The sequence below is a fragment of the Haemaphysalis longicornis genome, unplaced genomic scaffold, assembly GCF_048455015.1.
Source record: "Haemaphysalis longicornis isolate Haplotype H1 unplaced genomic scaffold, Haemaphysalis longicornis Haplotype H1 scaffold_67, whole genome shotgun sequence".
Lineage (NCBI taxonomy): Eukaryota > Metazoa > Arthropoda > Arachnida > Ixodida > Ixodidae > Haemaphysalis > Haemaphysalis longicornis.
In genome coordinates, this window is record NW_027526419.1 from 1,078,500 (window position 1) to 1,098,304 (window position 19,805).

At 46.2% G+C, this 19,805-nt stretch overlaps 1 protein-coding gene across 2 annotated transcripts; it reads left to right on the top strand.

Annotated features, from left to right (window-relative positions):
• Positions 1-121: 121 nt before the first annotated feature.
• Positions 122-15,748, top strand: LOC144144256 (DNA repair protein RAD51 homolog A-like). 2 transcript variants are annotated; one of them, XM_077675624.1, is made up of 6 exons: positions 122-460; positions 2,913-3,069; positions 5,528-5,812; positions 9,173-9,418; positions 13,403-13,600; positions 15,450-15,748. In XM_077675624.1, exons 2-6 carry the CDS (start codon positions 2,989-2,991, stop codon positions 15,651-15,653), a joined length of 1,014 nt encoding a protein of 337 aa, XP_077531750.1. In that variant the 5' UTR covers positions 122-460; positions 2,913-2,988; the 3' UTR covers positions 15,654-15,748. The 2 variants fall into 2 exon arrangements, with proteins under 2 accessions (XP_077531750.1, XP_077531751.1); XM_077675625.1 differs by having other exon boundaries at positions 122-376.
• Positions 15,749-19,805: the final 4,057 nt, after the last annotated feature.

Consider the following 19,805-nt stretch of genomic DNA (forward strand, 5'->3'; position numbering starts at 1 on the left):
TTTCACAATTAAAACATCAGTTTGACTATTTTAGCGGCGTTTACTATTTTAGAAATTAAGTTTATATTGCATTCTAAAACTCTTAACCACGAAATTACGGTTTGAAACAGCTGCTTCACAACCGTGTAAAATAGTGCAGTTTTGTACTGTACGCTCAGCTGTGAAAAATAGTCTCTCGTTCTAAGCATTCACTAAGATTGTCGTTATTTGAAGTTTGGATTTGCTTTTGCAACTCTTGCTCAGACGATTTGCAAGACTTTTGCTGACCTGCGGGCCTGTGGCTGATTCGCTCGAATCACTGCTTGAATGGCGCGCCGGCGGGACAGGCGGGCTCTTCCAACTGGACGCTCGCGTTGGGACATGCATTCCTGAGCGCGTGAGTCGTATTTGTGTGCTTTGCTGAGAACTGGAGCACTGACGACTTTATGAGGAAGATTTGAATGCCGAAGAGCACTAAAAGGTAAGTTAACTGTCTCTGAAGTTGGCAGACGACAATTTTAAAGTCTTCAGCTGATAATTAGCCTGGAACGGCTTTAGAGCAGTTTTTTTTAGTTTGTGGCTCAGGCAGGAAGTTCGTATAATTGCGATGAAAGTAACCAAAAATTAACATACTTGGGCTATGTAGTAGCGTAATCAAAACCGTGGTTACTGACGTTCATTACATAAAGGCGGGAAAGGAAGTCAATCGGCAAAACTTGGTGTATCAGCCAACTTTCTCAAGACAGCGCGATTCCCGGAGCCGCCTGTCTCGTGTTGGTGCTCTTTTTGTTTCGTTTTGTATCCAACATTTAGTACATTGTTTGTCTCCTCAGCTAGCGTGTGGGGACGTTTACAAACAGAAGCGAGTGTTGCAAATGAAAGCCGAACCCTGTTTCCCGGCGTTTATTTCTTGGTCGTTGTTGTTGTTGTTGTTGTTGTTGTTCCTTCACAAAATGGCGCATACCCAATCAGGGGATCGGCCAAACATCAGTTGCTAATTCGAATGAGATTGCTGCCTAGGTGGATGATTCAAGGAAAGTTAGAAAATTTTGGAAGCTTTTTCTTCTTGTTTTTGAGGAATCGAGATTGGAAATTAGTCAAAATTGAAACAAAATAAATAGAGAAAGAAAGAAAGAAAGACGAAGAAGAAGAAGAAGAAGAAGAAGAAGAAGAAGAAGGAGGAGGAGGAGGAGGAGGAGGAGGAGGAGAAGGAAAATAATAATTATTTAAAAAAAAAAAAAAAAGTGTCAAAAGGGACACTTTTTTTTTTTTCAGCAAAGCTGTCTTGCGCCAGGTGCGCCTGTCAAGTCGCGTCGACAAGGAATCGCACTCGCTCGCTTCAGCGTAGCGTGAAATGCTCGTACTCCCAATCTAATGTACAACTTATTCTAGTAATGTTGCTAATGTAGGTATCTGGAAAAAAGAATCATACCGAAATTGGCCACTACGACGACTCTACGATTACGTTGGGTTTCATTTACTTCTCATGATTAGTTCACAGTGCAATTGTAAACGTTACAGAATTACTGTCTGCAGTCAATGCATGGCGATCTACGTAGGGTAGTATGGATACAGAAAACGGCTGTAACTCTTGTTTTATCGAAACTGTCCTGAAAAATTATGTGATAATTAATCTAGAACAAATCCTAAGGAAGTTGTGTGTCTTTGTTTTATCAGTACAGTACATCACCATGGGTATCTATGACCAAAGAGCGGCAGACTCTATTAGCTGGTCTTTCTGTGTCAGGTTCAGGGATAAAATATGTATGAGATGATAGTAGTAGTAGTAGTAGTAGTGCCACTTTATTTTACATTGGGTTCAGGGTAGGGGGGTGGTGGTGGACCAAAGGGCCCCCGCGATGTCCAGGGCTCTGTCCGTGACGGTTTCTTGCGTTGTGAGGTCAGAGCTCCCCAGAGCCTGCTCCCAGTGAGAAGGGGGAAGGGGTCGTGCGGACACTCACAGAGCGAGTGGAAGAGAGTGCCCGTCACACCGCAGTGAGGGGAGGTGAATTGGTGCGGGCGAGTGTCCACAAGGAGAGTGCGGTGTGGGAAGGTGTGGGTTTGTAAGCGCCGCCACATGTGCACTGCCGTTGGAGTAAGTAAAGGGTGTGGGGGAGGTAGGTTCCTGCGGAGGAGGTGGCAATGTTGAGTTATGTCCCTGTACGTAAGTAGGTACGCGTGGGACATTTCGGGGATGCCGTGTGTAGGCGTAAAAGAAACGGGAGCCCAGGATATAAAAGCTCTGGCGTGTTGGTGTGCCGTCTCGCTACAAGATGATGATGGTATTGCCTAAAAAAATGTATATATGGGTGTAGAGGGCCCGTGGACTAAAACCTGAAGATGCTCTTAATGGCGGATGAAAGGGGATCGTGATTGAGACGTGACATCGTCTGGAGCCTCAGAGGGCGATGCACTAGCGGTGCTCCCTGTGCATACAAAAGAATCATCAGGACCTCCCTCAAGGATGAGAGGGTCTCAAGTCACTCATGCCCTTTACAATATGAGTTGCAAGAAGTTGATATCCGCAACATAGGTTAGAATGCATTTGTAAGTGAACATTGGTTCATCTCCTAAAAGGGAAGGGTGTCGTGGAATGTTGTCTGTGTAGATTTTAGGAAAGTGCTGTTTTCTCGCGGCATTGCAGGATGTGCACAATTCACACGTGGAGCACGGAGAGCTGTTCCCCACGTTTGTCACTAACTGGTGGGAGTCTGCCATTCAAAAGATATGCGAGTGTGGCCTATTCGCAATCTGCAGATGGACACTTTCGTGAATCTATTGTGTTTATCAGTGACGTATTTACCTATGTATGGTTTTATTGTGTGTAGTTATGTGATTCTAATTGTTCCATTCCTGCTGCCATCGTTCTCGGAGTCTATATAGTTATCCACAAATACAGCTCCATTTTCACACTTTTCTTCTTGTTTTTCTAGCCATGGTTGCTTGATTCGACCGAAGCGCGCGTGTTGGTGAGCTGTGCAGCCGAGGAACGTCGTATCGTGAGCCAAGATGACAGATCTGGAGGAGCGGGATGCCGTGGCATTTGAGGAGGCCGAGAATTATGGACCGGTGAAGATCCAGAAGCTAGAGGTAAATTTAGAAATGCAGCTAACGTCAGTGATTAGACACTAGTGTCACAAGCGCATGCTGCCTTTGTCTTTTTCCGAGCTTTGTTTCTTAGAATAACTAAAGCATTGCATACCCTGCTCCAGGCTACTTCGGATAATTCTCTGGCTAGGCCTGTGGTCGTAGCCAGGGTTTTTTTAGAATATCTGAAATAGAAATCTTTCCGAGTACTGTTTTGTAACAGCGATATTTCAGTAACTGATTGATCTTAGTACTTATTCATTAGCATATTTACCTAACTACCTTCCTAGCTAAAGTTAATGTAATACCCATGATTCTTGCTCAACTAGAGCTGTTGGCACTATTCACTGAATGGGCAGACCATTATTTGTTTTGCAGAAGACTCATTGCTGCATTTCTGCGACCCAAGATAACCTGTTGTAACCAAGCATAAGTCTTCAGATAGAACTGCACAGTTAGTTTCATTTGTCAATTAGACTGCCCAAAACTGCGCCAGAAGAGTTTCTTTTTTTTTTTTTTAATGGGAGCAGTTGTGAACTACCCACGAATGCTCAGGACTTGCAATTTAAAGAGGCTGTCTGTTTAAACACCTCCATGCAATGCTAATGTGGCAAAAGCTAGAACAGGCCAGTCAGAAGACAGAATGTACTAGCCTAGACCAATGAAAGCTGCTACTGGTGCACACGTCCTTACATCACGGTCATGCTGCCGTGTCATCTGCTTCCATCGCAAGGCGGAGATGATTGTCATCGAGGCTATTTCTGCTGTGGACTAGGACAGCATCTCGCATTTTCAGCAGGGATGCGTAGGGTTTCGTTGCATTAGCTTTTGTGGATGTGCCTTAGCAGCAGTTTCCCTATCGCTTTATAGAGGCCATGCAGACAAAATACAAGTTTGTTTTATTCAGAAGATGTTGCATTTTATAGTGTCCCCAGCGCTTGCCCGGCACCAAACGATGCTGTATTTACTGAGAAATTAATCAATTTAGGTTAAAATTTTGGTTCTTCTGCCAAAACGTGTGCTTCCGTGACGTCTGCCGTGAAGTCATGAGGGCGGGTATTCAAACAAACTTCCGCTGCGTCATTCGGCTCTGCAGCCTTGCTTGCCGTCAGTCCCCCAAGATGGCGCTACCACACTCAGCCGCGGACCGTTGTCCACCGTTGCTTCATTTTTGACCCTATTTGCTCCTGGCTTGTTTTTGTTGCGGTAGAAAGTAATCATTTCGTGAAACATGGGCTATGCTCAACAAACAGGGTCACGTAAGACAACATTGCTTACACCAATCGGCCATAGTCGTGCAAGACAACTCCAAAGCGGCGGAGTGCTGTGTAGCTAAAACAAGCATAGTGCGCCCAGTTGGTAACTTTGGTAACTTTCATTGTTTACCCCACCATTCTTACTGTTGCATAATGAATAGACATTATATTTAAGCACAATTATAAGCCCTGTTTAATTTGTGTTTGCTTTGGCCAGCCTCGGCCAATCGCACAGCAGGGCTTATGTTCTGTTCTGTTGTGGGAAATGAGCTAGAAGGGTTGCATGGCCATTCCCTTTTCTCCTAATTATGCAGCTTTATTTGAGCTAAGTTTACGTTAAAAGTGGTGTCAGTATGGTTCTAATGAGGCAGTCTTTCGAATGAACCAGATTTGTGTTTTTTCTGCATGGCCCCTTTGAGTCAGTGATTGTCCAGCATGGAGCAAGATTGCATTTATGAGGTGAAATACCCATTGCAGCAAGCACCACAAAATGACACAATGAATGCAGCGTGCGCACTGTGAAGCGTTGCAGCTTTGACCGCGAAAAAGATTTTGTTTCATTACAGTTTATTTCCTCAAAATAACAGCAGTCACACACTGACCCCGTGGCCACCCCACATTTTGCTTGTGCAGCGGAATGCCGATGTCGGGGTCTGTGTGGTTTCTTGTCCGCAACAGATGCTGCTATTTTAAATGTACTCTGCAGCACATCCGATAAACGCTTTCACTCTTTCCTTCTCATCTGGAAGCAGCACGTGATTTGCTTGTTGCAGCAGATACACCTTCCGTTTCTGCTTTACTCTTGGGCTTTCATTTCTAACTGGCTATCGAATGCATTCGTTGCTGCAGCTGAAAGAAAGCCGGCCAATGGCCGCTACACCGCTGTAATGATGTAGCTCGAGCGGTCGAATAATGCCAGGACCGGGAAAGAGAGAAAAATCTTTTGAGCAAGTTTCCAAGTTATCTGATGGGCATGAGCGGTAATTTATGGCCGAGGTGCTTTGCGACCTCCTATTCTAAGTACTCGATGATTGAGTACGTTCTGAAAGCATCTAAGATTTAGACAAAAAGTTCTAAAAGTGTTGCAGGGTCTTTTTAACCTGCGCTAATTGCTAGCGTCGTTATTTAGCCACCTCCGAGAAGCAAAGTTCCCCCTCCTGTTTCTTATTTCTTACTCTCTGCCGAAACCCCCGCTGTCGTCGCAGGGCAACGGCATCGGTGCGGCGGACATCCGGAAGCTGGAGGAGGCGGGCTTCCACACGGTGGAGGCGGTGGCGTATGCGCCCAAGAAGCAGCTGCTCACCATCAAGGGCATCAGCGAGGCCAAGGCCGACAAGCTGCTGGCCGAGGCGGCCAAGCTCGTGCCGCTCGGCTTCACCACGGCCACCGAGATCCACCAGAAGCGCTCCGACATCGTCCAGATCACCACAGGCTCCAAGGAGCTCGACAAGCTGCTCGGGGGAGGCATCGAGACGGGCTCTATCACCGAGGTGGGTGTCTCTTTTTTTCTTTTAAAGCGGAGCTTTCTATGTCTCGTTGATCGCTTGTGTCGCGTCAAAAACGCACTGCAGGAAAGCCAACTTTCTGCGACTGTGATGATTACCATGGGTGGTCGGAACCAAACTTGGGTCCCTCGCGTTATGAGGCTGACGTTCATCCAATTGTGCCGTTCCTACACGGTCGAAGCAGTTTGGATTTGGAGGGGGTGCGTGGACGTGAAAATCAGTCAAAAGTACCGCGCACCTTTTTGTCTAATGACGACGGTAGTTCAACGCGGAGCTTTCTTTGTGACAAGTCAGATGGCTTAGAGAGTCAAAGTTAAAGCCGCTACGAACAAAAGTCCAAACTGCATGCGAGTCAAAGCTCAACGAGTGAGCATCCAAATTGTCGGCGAGTCAAAGTCCAAGCTCGGACGACGACCAAGGAATCCCTCATGAGAGAGCTTCGGATTCAAGCATCGTCATCTTTGGACAAAGGAATGCGTAATTTTTTATCGCAAATTCTTCAAAAAATATGTAGCGCAAACTGTTGGGCCAATAAGTGGAGCTAGTTTAGGCCCATTATATGCATATAAAATACAGCAGGAAGCATTGCAGAAGCAAGGCATTGAATAAGTACAGTGCGAAAAAAAAAACGGGCCACGCATCTGGTCATGTTGCTGCAAATGTTGAAAAATCCTGGTGCCCCTGCCATGTAACTGCCTCTCCTGTCTCCTCTGCCCACCTTTGACCCTGTTCCCCTCGCGGGGTTTAATTTGGCCGCATCTACACTGCTGCACCATCTTTTCGGACTTGGCACTCGAGCCATGAGCATGAAGCCTGGGTGCCAGCCTTGTTTAAACCTCTTTCTTCTTAATTTACTCTCGGCAAAATCGAGCGCGTGTCTACTTTGAATGAAAAGCACACTGCAAAAACCAGTTATGTATTGATGTCCATTGGCGGATGTCCCCCCTTCATTTTACAATTTATACCCCTAAGCTTAGAGTTTCATACAATAATAACTAGAGGGGAAACTGGCGCTAGTGTCAACGCAAACATGGCAGCGGCGCTTACGATTCAATGGGAATGATGGGTAGTTCTAAAACCGGATTGCGTAGGATCGAAACTGGCCTTTTGACTGCGCAAATTGTGTTTTTTGACATAAAAACTCTTATTGCCCAGTTCTCCATTTACAAATTACAAGGCGAACAAGAAAGTGACGAAAAAACACTTTTGTACGAAATAAAACGGCGCGTTTAACCCTTTCAGGGTTTTTGCCGTACGTGTACTGCGGCGGTTTTCCGTCCCGCAAGGTCTTTGCCGTACGGGTACGATTTCGAGCATCCGTTTGAAATTTCGCGCCATATTAACGATGCATGCTCCCTGGGAGGTGCTGCCACCTCCTGGGACTTACAAGAAGTGTTTGAAATTTGATTGTGCTACCTTCTTGCAGTGAAAAACAGAACTCTCTGGCTTCGGCGCGTTAAGGCGTCTGTACGTGTCAACACGTTTCGTGGTTTCAGTTTCGCCACGTGATCGCATCGGAGGCGCGCGAAACTTGATCGGCGCTCGCTATCAGGGGCGGCGGAAGTTGATTTCGATCTATATTGGCGCTGCTCTTATCTTGTTTATTACCCACGCTCACTAGATATTCTTGCCCTCCTTGCTTGGAACTGAAGTAACCTAATCGGAGACTCCGTTGCAGGGGCGGCAGAAGTTGATTTCTATCTATATTGGCGCTGCTATTAGCTTGTTTATCACCGGCGCGCATGAGTTATTCTCGCTCTCCTCGTTTACTGGGTTGCCTTCGAGTTCTTCAGATGCACGGCAAAGCGGCGATATGGCCCAACGAACTGCCCGCTCTGATGACACCGACCGCAATGACTTCTGACTCTATGAGTTTGCTCCTTTCACCGAGTCTGAATCGGAAGACAGTCTTTCTTCGGAAGAAGACAGCTCATTTTCGGACATGCGCTTTATGCGTGCAGACTGCGATAAGGCACTGTGCGTAGACCCGTGTTTCAAGGAATATTATACTCTATTGAACATTTTTCTGTTCTAAGTGATGCTGACCCCAAAATACTGTTCCTGATAATTTTTTACCATTTAATCCTGACTTTAGACATTTTGTACATTCCAAATCCGCAATAAACTAATTTGACCACCAGGGAAAGTTTTTTTCAAAAAAATTCGACCCTCAAAGGGTTAAATAAAAAGCAGACGCGGAGTCGAGGAGGTTTGTGGAGCAGGTTTGCCACTTGCCGCCAACTACAGCAGGACGCGGACTTCTTTAAAAACTACTTGTAAAAGTTTCGGCGCTAGTGGTTTGTAATAGGAAGAGAAAAGTTTTGTGCTCATAAAAAAAAAAAGAAACCGATTACCTTTGGAGAAGTTATTCTTGCCTGAATTTGTGACATTCATCAAGCTGCGTTCCTATCAGCCGCCAGTACTGCTGGTCTATGCCGTAGGATCCGGCGTTCGCACGGAAGGTGTGGCTGTTCCAACGATTCGCAACCGTCGTCAGCTTCGGCAATGCATTGCTCTGCCGAATGAGCAGCGCCGGAACTCCTAATTCGCAGGCAACTTCGCCGCACAGAGCGCCGTCATTTGTGTTTTCGTGCTCACTGTGCCGGCAATAAATTGATAACCCACCCAATTCACAACTCTGGTTAAAAAACATTCCACTCAGGGCGGCGTCAGTGCGCGCGCGACATGCAGTTCAAGGAGCAGCGTATTTTTGATAGCTTCTTCCAACACCCCGCGTAGGCAAATGCGTTCGTGTAAATCCAAAACGAAAACGAAACTGCCTGCAATCGATAGTAACTTCCACAAGCCATCGAGCACCAATTTGAATCCAGAACTACCCATCACGCCCATTGAGGCGCACGATCGCAGCGCCAGATTCCTCTCTAGTTGTTATTGTATGAAACTCTATGCCCCTAAGAAGATGACCACTCAGATCATAGAAGTCTATTGATTATTGTTTCTTTTTTGTAATTCAAAATTTTGGTGAGCAAAAAAGGCTATTGTCCTCCTTCTCATCATCATCACCATCATTATCATGACTAATAGAAGCTGACCCTCCCCACAGAAAAAACCTGGATCCGGCCCTGTTGATGTGTTTCCTCATATAAGCCTGCAATTATCTTTTTGCTGAGCAATGTTGACAAATACGGAGTATATTTCTAAGATTTGGTTGTTTGGAAATGTTTTGCCCATATAAACGTCTCGCCGAAGAATTCTTTCAACTTTGGCGGCGTGGCTGGATCGATGAACAGACATGCAGACAGACTTTCTCACTTGAGTAGCCCAAGAAAGATTATCGTCTCTGAAATGTTGTCACACGTAGTGGCGCCTGTTGTGTGAACGCAGGTGTTTGGCGAGTTCCGGACGGGCAAGACGCAGCTGTGCCACATGCTGGCGGTGACGTGCCAGCTGCCGATCGAGCACAGCGGGGGCGAGGGCAAGTGCCTGTACATAGACACCGAGGGCACCTTCCGGCCCGAACGCCTGCTCGCGGTGGCCGAGAAGTTCGGCCTGTCGGGCCCCGACGTGCTGGACAACGTGGCCTATGCGCGCGCCTACAACTCGGACCACCAGACGCAGCTGCTCATACAGGTGGGGCACGTCTCTGACTGCACATGTCTCTAAGTGCACGTTTCTTAACTGCACATGTCTCTTAACTGCACGTCTCTAACTGCACATGACTCCTAACTGCACGTCTCAAACTGATCACGCTTCTTAACTGCACATTTTTCTAACTGCATATGTTTTTTAACTGCACATCTCTCTAATTGCACATGTAACTTTACTGCATACATCTTTAACTACACATTTTTTTAACTGCACATGCCTCTTAACTGCACATTTCTCCAACTGCACATGTTTTATGACCATGTCTCTAACTACACATTTTTCTAACTGCAGATGCCTCTTAACTGCACATGTCTCTAACTGCACATTTTTCTAACTGCAGATGCCTCTTAATTGCACACTTCTTTAACTGCACATGTCTAACTGCACACGTTTCTTAACTGCACATTTCTCTAACTGCGCATGTCTCCAATGTAAATCTCTTTAAATCTACAGTCATAGACAAACAAAAATGCAATCGTGAAAATATGAACCAGAACACTTGAATTGCGTGAATTCGTTACACGCAGTTCAAATTGAGGTTGGCCTAATTACAGCAACAAAGTTGGGAGGTGCGGCTTTCCAAATATACTAATAGCGCACCATTATTGGACCTCCATAAATGGTATTTTTCAATTTTGCGTGTTCTGGTTCATATTTTCGTATTAGCATTTGATTTTTCCATGACTGCACATGCCTGTAACTGGGACGCAACTCAAACCACCACTCATTCAGGTACAAGTAGGGCGGTGTGCACGATTTCGTCGGGCTCAGTGGTGCCGTGTGTGGGTTCCCTGTTATGATTAAGATTTTTTTTTTCTGTTGTTTCGGTAGATGCCGAAATCAGAAACATGAACAAGGCTTTTCAGTTGACGATCATTAGTGCAACTTTTACAGCTTATCTGTGGCATTAGAACCTAAGAAGAAAACAGAACCTAACAAGAAATCTTACTAGAAGAGGCACTCAGGGGACCCAGGAAACACGTCTCCTGTAGCCAAGGTTTCCTGTACAGTTGAACCCCTTTATAAGAGACACGTACCGGGGAGCAGTTTCTGTCTCTTATAAGAGATGTCTCTTATAAGCAGGGTACTATGTTTTCACTAACTGATCAACCCATAGTTCTATGTGGGCACCGTATGACTAAAATAAGCTCAAAAGAACGCTACAGCATGTTTCAAAAGATTCATTCTAATTAATGTTTGGCCCAAGAATTTATGAAACTTTGTTTGCTTCATGACTGTATTTACACTATTTTTTTATAACTGATTCTACGAGCTTTTTTTCCTTTCCTTGTTTGTGGAAGATGAATCGTAGATGTTGAGTTCACAAGCCTGATGAATAGCCAGAGCGCACAGCTTCTGCTGTGTGCTCAGGCTATTCATTACACTTGCAGGACTCCAACATCTGCGATGCTTCTTGATTGGGAGCTACGCGAGTGGGGGAGCCCGCATGTGCGATCGCGCTCCATTCAATGGATGGGAGTAAGCTTCAACCACTTCTGTCAGTTGAATTTCCATTGGCAGGGCTTCTCATCGTCATTTCATAGCTGACTGAACCATTGTGTGTTTGCTAAGTTATAATAAATAGCAACTGCAGGCGTCTGTTGTCCACCTGTGTTTCCACAATGGAAGCAACTGCAATTAGTCACTGGTGGCACTGCATCTGAAGTTAAAATGTCTGTTACAAGCGAGATTATTGATTAAACTTCAAGGATGACTTGTCCCTTATAACCAATCTTCTACATCCGATGTCTGTTATAAAAGAGGTCGATTTAGTGGGAAAGATAGGGCAGCCAACCATGTGGGTAAATTGTGTCTCTTGTACCCATTTGTCTCTTACATCAGCGTCTCTTATAACGAGGTTCAACTGTAATTGAAAATTCTAAAAACACTTAGGAATCACACTAGGTCACTTTATGCACATCAGCACCAACATGTGTTCAAACATGCCTACAGGAAATTGCTGAGGATGGCTTAGAGATGTCATTCGTGATAGTTTTTGTGACTGCACATTGTATTAGGTTCCTTCCCAGCTTCTGGAGGTGAAGCACATCTTTTTACAAGCTTTCCTGCGTTGCTCACAATACCGTTAAAGTGCTCTTACGTGTTTTTCAGCTTCAACTGCAAACAATCTGGTTCATCCGCTAGGGAACCATTTATACCCCTGTCAAGCGTGCCTATTTAAGTGCAATTACGCCGTGTGCACTCAGGCTCCCTGAATGACACTGGCTGCGCGCTGCTGAACGGAGATATAAAGTGCCCTTGGTCGTGATGTCAGTGACGGTAGCTGGTGTAAATGTTCCGCAAAGTTACTTGAATTTCCTCCTCTTTGTTGCATGAGAAACAATGTAAACACTTCATTGTGTTTGCATTGTTCAACACTGCAATCATTACCTCTCATAAGCCCACACAAAAAAAACACCATCGGGACAGCAGCTGTACACTGGCAGTCATATCTTTAGTGTTATTTCTGCACAGTGAATTGCACCAGCATTATCATCCAGGGAAAATTATCAGAGAGGGTGGATTTAACAGGAAAGGCTGAAACGGGAACACAACCACAAAGCCACAGCAAACTACGTATGCGAACACCGCAGAGAACCGCTGCCACGGAGCAACACTCCACCAGGCAGCACTAGCATGGCAATGGGTGAGAAGGTATTTTTTTGTTTTTCGACTCTGCTTCTCTTTTTGAAAAAATAAATCGAACGATACCCGTAACGATGGCATATGGCGTGGTCTCGAAAGAGTTAAAGCACCTTTTTATTTCCTGTTGATGTTCGCACACCTTCACATTTTAGCTGCTTAAGCTAGATTATTTCGGCATTTATTTTCTTCAACAAAGACAGCATTTATCAAGGTCTCTGTTTTTCCTACGCCAGCCACATTGTTGGCCCTTCAGGCTTGAAAAATTTCTCACATGCATTCACATCAAGTGGCGAATAGCTAGCAACAAACTTTATCGTCATGATCCTAACAGCAAACTCGCATGCATTCACATGGAGTGGCAAACGGTGAACTTTATCGTCGTGATAATGTAGTTGCAGCGGACATGTCGCTGCGTTCGTTCAACACTGATAGCATCAGTGGCATACTTTTCACAGCATTTGACCCATGCATCTCCTTAGCGGATGATCCGTACAGAACATGGCCGTGCGCTTCCTTCTTTCGTCGTACTCAAGATACCAAAGTGTATCTGCCTTGAAGGACCAACTTAATCTCCCCCCTCTCACCCAACGCAGGCAGCTTTCAAGGTTAACTTTTCTTTCACAACCAGTACCGTCGTCCAACACCATTCGCTCGCAAATTCATCCTTCCGGAACCCTATATGTCCGCACGCACCGACCACGCTCACAAAGTTAGCCCAGTTTTTGCCCAAACAAACAAATATTAGAACTCACCCCTCGTATTGGCAATCAGTGAATGGAATTCTTTACCAAGTAGCCTGGTGGATCGAACAGACGCCTCTTCTTTTCAAACCGCAATCCTCGCATTTTTAGCTATTCAAATTACTCTGTAACTTGTCTTTATCATGCTTATCTTTTCTAGGCTGTAAATGTGTGTTCGTGTTTTTAAAATACCAGATTTCTTGTCACTTTTACACTTCTCGTTTTTGGATACACTGTTTAACGCGGTATTTTTCAATTGCATTGTGTACTTGTACTTGTGTGGTATTCCAGTGTCACTTTTGTTGTGTTGATTCTTTTCTTTTGCATTATTGTACGTTTCGTTGGTTTTCAACTCATTCCCCCCCATGTAATGCCCACTTGGGCCCTTAGGGTACCTAAATAAATAAATTGAGTTATTCTGCTCCCAATTCTTTGGGGACATCAGTTACTACCCACTGGAACTCTATGTTCGGAGCTCCCCGCATTCGCTCAGCTAAATCGCTTCGAGGCGCACAAACGACTCTCTCTTTCCCTTGCCGTCCATTCACAAGGCCTCTCTTCTCGAAACGTTTTCTCGCAGGCGTCGGCCATGATGGCAGAGACGCGGTATGCCATGCTCATTGTGGACTCGGCCACAGCGCTGTACCGGACGGACTACTCCGGCCGTGGGGAGCTCAGCGCACGGCAGATGCACCTGGCCCGTTTCCTACGCATGCTGCTGCGGCTGGCCGACGAGTTCGGCGTCGCGGTCCTCATCACCAACCAAGTGGTCGCACAGGTAGGTGTGGCAGAGCTGGACTTCGTGTCAGAGGTGGTCACTTGAAGCATATACCCGGAGTCGTAACGCTACGGCTTGCAGTCGATGGGAGGGGCTTCACGTAAACTGACACTAGTCTTCTTTGCATAGCAGTAATCAGTGGAGTCTACATTCATTGGTTGCTGTTTCGTGTGCAGGAAAATTCACTATGTGGCGTGCAGGCAGTGGGTACAGTGCTAGCAGCGTCTTCTTGAAAGCAGAGGCAACACTAAGCGATACCTAACACCAGCCCCCTTTCAGGAAACGTTCCTACAACCACTGTAGCGGTCTTCCAGTACTGTTTACTGGCCGTTCGAGCGCAAATTTTCTCAATTTTAGTCGAAAGCACACTCTGTGATGCCGTAAAACATCGCTATAGTATGTGTGCACTTAACCTGAGTTTAGGGTTGTGTGAAATCTTCAAGTCCACATTTGTCGGTTTAGCCGTGCTGTTATTTTGTAAGCAGTAGTTTTTGCTTCCTCGTCAAGAACGGCTTTATGAAGTCATCATCTATGTGAAGGCAAAAAATTAGACCTGCCTTTTCGGTAAAGTGTGTATGCTGTGGGATTTCACAGGTGCCTTGGGTAAACTGGCGCCCCATTGATACATTCCACAGTGTCCCATTTTACTGGCCGTCAAATGGCCATAACTTGCAACTCTCCCCAACTTCATGTAAAATGCGTAAATCTGGTCTTGTATTGCAATTCCAGAAACCTTGCCTGAAATTTTTGGCTACGTGACAGTATACTGTCTTGTGAAATTTGTTGACGCCATACAATCTCAATAATACAATTGTAGCTGGTACAGATATCAGGATAAGTGTTCAGAAAGTTGTCTTACACAATAGGCATCCATGTCTTACACTACGCGCCACGGTGGTTCAGTGGTTATTAATTTGATTCTGAACTATGGTATTAGACAACCCCAAGTAGTAGTCTGAATTGAACCAAGTCGCCAGATTCGCCACGTTACCTGTTAAGTCTTTAAAGGGGCCCTGCAGCACTTACCATTCACTGCTCGGAATGTATTTTGGGGTAAAGTCTGTTGTCCCAACAGTCCCCTCCCGCAAGAATTATGAAAATCCGTTCACTATCATTGAAACTACGCGCGATGAAAAATCATGCATAATTGTTTCCTCTCAACTTGACCGTGGACAACGCGACGAAAGCTGCATGCTCTCTTCCGGAAAGGGGGGCGGCTCGCAGCATTCTTTTCGGCTGCCTTCGATTAGCTCAGGCTGGGGAGTTTTCTCCTTTTCTCCGCAACATGGAGGGATCTATTTCCGGTCTGGTGCCACAAAAAAAAACAGGCATGGCTGCCTGCTCGTAAGTGCGCGCTCAGGCTGGTAGGGCATTTTTGAAGCAATAAACGTTTGTTGTCGAGTGGACTTGTTGAAAGGGGAGTATTTAGTTCGTCACTCAAACTCTGCACTCACTCAGAACACAAAAGAAACACCAAAACTGTGTGTACAAATTCAGGCATAGAAGAGGTCGGTACACAGCGCCGACAGCGGCGGACCGTCACAGGAAATGCGAGAAATAAGTTGTGAAGTTGAGCAGCGACAGCCAATAGGACAACCATGGCCTCAATGACGTCATTTAGGCCATGCCAGGGTTCCATAATGAGAAAAATTGAAGAGAGCGCATTGGTTTTTCCGTGTCTTTCACAGCAATTTGCACGCTCACCGCTACACAGGCACGTGTGATTTTTTGCTCAGGTAATCCTGGCAGGGTAATCTAAACGTCGTGCAGGTGTACTTGCACTACTCAAAGAGTTACAGGGTCCCTTTTTTAAGACGCCCCGTGCTTTTTTCCCCTTCCCCCCATTTAGGTGGACGGCGCAGCCATGTTTTCGGCAGACCCGAAGAAGCCCATCGGTGGCAACATCATGGCACATGCATCAACCACACGTCTCTACCTGCGCAAGGGCCGTGGGGAGACCCGCATTTGCAAGATCTACGACTCGCCCTGCCTGCCAGAGGCGGAAGCCATGTTTGCCATCACCCCACAGGGCATAGCCGACGTCAAGGACTGACAGTGACACTGCCTTTTCCGCCCTTCCTTCTCCACTGCTCCTGTCTGTCTGTACCGTCTAGTCTGTAAGTGCTGTATTAAAATGCTGTGCGTGTATGCGCGCTGTCTTGTTGCATTCTCTCGGGAAGATGGGTTGCTCTGTGTTGAGCGATGTTGCCTTCTCCCTCCTTGTAGCGTCCATCTGTCGCTGTCTGGTCTCTGGAAGTTCTCTAGTAAGCTCTGTTGACTACATTCTCTCTCGGGGAGAAGTGCTCTCGAAGACGTCCTGCGTGTTCTGAATACAAACGGGCTGAATGCCGGATGCTGTCGTCTCTTTTATCGGCTGAGAGAAGTCAGAACCAATCCACCCAAATGCGGGTGCTCTCTTTTGTCCAGAGTTAAGTCAATACACACCAGTTTCGAAGCTCCCCATAGGCCTCATGTATCAAAAGACTGTTCGCGGTTTCCCTCCCCTGTGCTGGGTGCAAACAGGGGCAAGATGACTAGCCTGCCATCTGTCAGCAGAAAGCTGAAGTAGCACTCAAGAGCTTGGGGCTGCTGCTGCAACCCATGAAAAAAAAAAAAAAAAAGGAAAATGTAAGTAAACATTACCTAATTTAAAGTTTTCTAATTTGAAAAGCAAGCTCTTTTTTTTTTGTATTAGGTCGTGTTATTAAGTGATTGTCTGGCAGAATTCAGTTTTTGTTCCCTAGGTAGCGTGCCGGTACACTTGCCCCTCGGCTACCATAGCACAGGGGTGCTTGGGCTGCCCGGATTATGAAGCGGAGTTTCGCAACTGATGTATACTATAGAAAAACTCTGCTTTTGTCCACATCCACGTGTGAATGTGAGTGTTTTTTTTTTTTTGTTTTCAGCACCCCTCCTCGCAGTGCAGAGGAGTAAAAGTGATAAAAATAAAGTCCCCTTCACACCAAGTTGTTGTTGCATCAGCCCTGGCTACCACCCCTCAAGCGTAGGATACGGTTACATGTACGTAAATTCTGCACAAAGTGGCAGCCAAAATACAGCTGTGCACGTAGCCAAGTTGGTACGGCATCAGGCACAAAATCCAAAGGCTGCAGGTTTGGTGAGGCACATTTTTCATTTCCTTTTGGTCAAAACATTTCTAAACTGCGATATCTGAAAAACGAAAAAATGCTGACCTACGACCCCTGTGCCCTCTTTGGCATTCTTGACTGCTTGATTTCTTCTCATTACCCGGACACTTCCCTCGCCTAGCCTCGACCAAATAACTCCCCCACCCCCCGACCCAGCAGCCCTGACACCTCTCGACACCACGTACAACTCCATCCTCTCCCACCACACCAACTCCCGACGGCGATACCCGCTCCCCCACCATTCCCTCACCGCCCAACAGGCCTACATCCTCCGCCGACTACAGACCGAAACGTACTTTAACCACATCATCCTATCCCACATTCCTCCTTCTCTCTTTCCACCCGACTGCCCACATTGTCACATCCCTCTCAACACCTACCACCTCGTTTTCTCCTGCCCCAAACACCCACATCCCCACCCCTCCTTTTCCCCTGAGCAGTGGGAGTTCGAGCTGACCAGCTCCGCACCGGGGCGCCAGGTCGCCCTGGTGCGGCGCGCACTGGAGGCAGCCCGGACAAGAGGCCTCCTGGACTTGGGAGGCTAACCACGCCCTTCTACCCCTTCCTTTTGGCTCATTAAACGTTTTGCCACCACCATCTCTCTTGTGGTTAGGGGGGGGGGGGGGGAGGTCTGGTGCAATCTGTGTAGGTTGACATCAGTCCCTCTTACCGGCTTATAAGCTGGGTCAAAGCCAATCCACATGTGGTTAAAGTAGTTATCGCATACTTCAAAGACTGCTGTCCTGCGTAGCAGCTTGTAAAGTAATGCCTACTTCATCATCACTGTGTTACACACAGTGACCATGTTATACAGACATAAGTTAGTAGATACGCACAAAATAAAATGTGCAATTCCTTTGGGACCAGCAAAGCAGTAAGCTAGGCAGTTTGATTATTGCTAACCTTACAAAATGGCCAAACATGTAGGATGAAGTCGCAAAGGACCATTAAAGTGCCTTGTCCTGCCAGTCTCGTAGTCTTCATTCCCAGCAGTGAATCAATTCCAAGCAGTGAAACCATGTTAGTTTCCTTGATATTAGCAGGTGAAATGAGCTGACGCTGTACCTGAATACATAGGACCAACCTTAAATGTGCAATTAAACTGTCCCTGGTTGTAAGCAGTGCTTCAGCGTCGGAGCATCGGTTGCATGCGAGAGAAACTCTGTCACAAAGTCCCATTCCACAAATAAATGATTTCTAGTTTGTTTTGAAAAAGGCAGGGTTAGAATGAAACTCTCCCAACCTTGGATTGAAAAGACACTCGAAGAAAGAAAGACTGCAGGGCAATTCCCTCTTATGAAGGATCAGGTATGTGCGCACATTGTTGCGGCCTGTGACAGTCAACAAATAGACATGTATATATATGGTCATGGACAAATGAACCAGAGCACACAAATTTGAAGAATATGGTACGTGGAAACCACATAACGATGGTGTTGTATGTTTTGAAAGCCACATTTCCAAACTTCGTTGCTGTTACAAAGCCATGCGACAATTTCACCTGGATGGAAAAAATTGCGCGATTTGTGTGTTCCGATTCATACTTTTGCATTCAGTTCGTCCATGACTGTACATATACAATTACATACAGGTGAGTTTATACTGCAGCCAAGTTCTGCAACCTCTTTGCAGTCCGAAACTTTTACGCACTTTCCGGCCATCCTGGTCCGAAACCATTTTGGCAGTTTTTGGTTCCACGAAGAAAAACAAACTGTGCACGAAAAACTCGCAGGATATTTAATTTTTCTCTTACATTCTGCTTGAGACTCCTTTACCAATATTTGAGCAGCGCGTGAAACCGCTCGAGGCATTCTCCTGTGCACAGGCCAGGGTTGTTACTGCAGGTTTTGCAGAAAAAGTTTCCCTCCAGCCTTTTTCTTTTTCTATCGCTCCAAACAGCACAGTCCTTGCTGCTTCGGCCTGGAATCTTTTAGAAGAAATGGCTCATCCCATCTAGCCTTTCCTCGCACTCCATACATGCACACAGGCACCGCTTTTTGGCTCAAGCCCTCAGATCACCCGCCAGATGTTGGATGAGGTTGCGGTGGTACTGCAGGTTTCGCTGCTCTTTCTCACCATGATTCTGCAGCTGCGTGTGCTTCGAAATAAAACCATTGACAATGAAAACCTGGAAATGCAGGAAATCAGGCAAACTATCCACATACACCTTCCAATCTGCAGCACGTGGTCACGCACTGTTCCCTCATGCGTCGGCAGAGGTGCCGTCTCCACCGCCATCGTGGTGCCGTCTCCACCGACTCGCTTCTGTCGAATCACTGTCATCACTATCTGATCGAAGCACATAATTCTCTTCCTCACCGAAATCATCATCGCTTTCGCTAAGTGCACCACCGTAAAACGCATGCAATGGGAAAGTGGCTGCGTTTCTCGGTGAGCAGCACACACGCGAAAACGCTCGGGAATCCAGAGGGCCTGTGCTGAACATTGTGCTGCACTTTAGCGCAAAAAGAAGTAAACTTCAACAAACACAGTTCACTTATCCCTCAAGAGATGGCATATCATGTATACAAAGAAAGCGCGTACATTGCAGTGAGAAAAACCGCGAAATTTAACCTTGAACACCCAAGTCAGGCGGTACCCGACAGCGGACCGCTACGGCCGTGTTCTGTTTTTGGGCAGAGCCTTACAACAGACCACAAAGGTTTAATGCTGTTAGAATTCTTAGTCTGCTTCACTCTATTCTCAGCCTGTCGGTACTTATACAGTCATTTTCTTACGGTAGATCGTCTGACTTTCAAACCATAAAAGTGGGGTGCAAAGTCAATTGGGTTTGTCAACACAAATGTGTCACAAATGGAGGAACGTTAATCGCATCACCCTGACCGCCAATGGAGATGCCTCCTGCCTGACTTTTTAAAGTCTGGCTCAAGGTTGCCACAAGTGCGAAGACTCCAGCTCGCAACATTAAGCTCTACTAAAAGCACACAACTACTACGCAGAAAACACTAACAGACGTTTATTACAAGCACTCGAATCGACGTCGTCGGCCCAGAGCTGTTCCCCTAAGTGGAAAAACAACGAAGCAGAGAACTTTG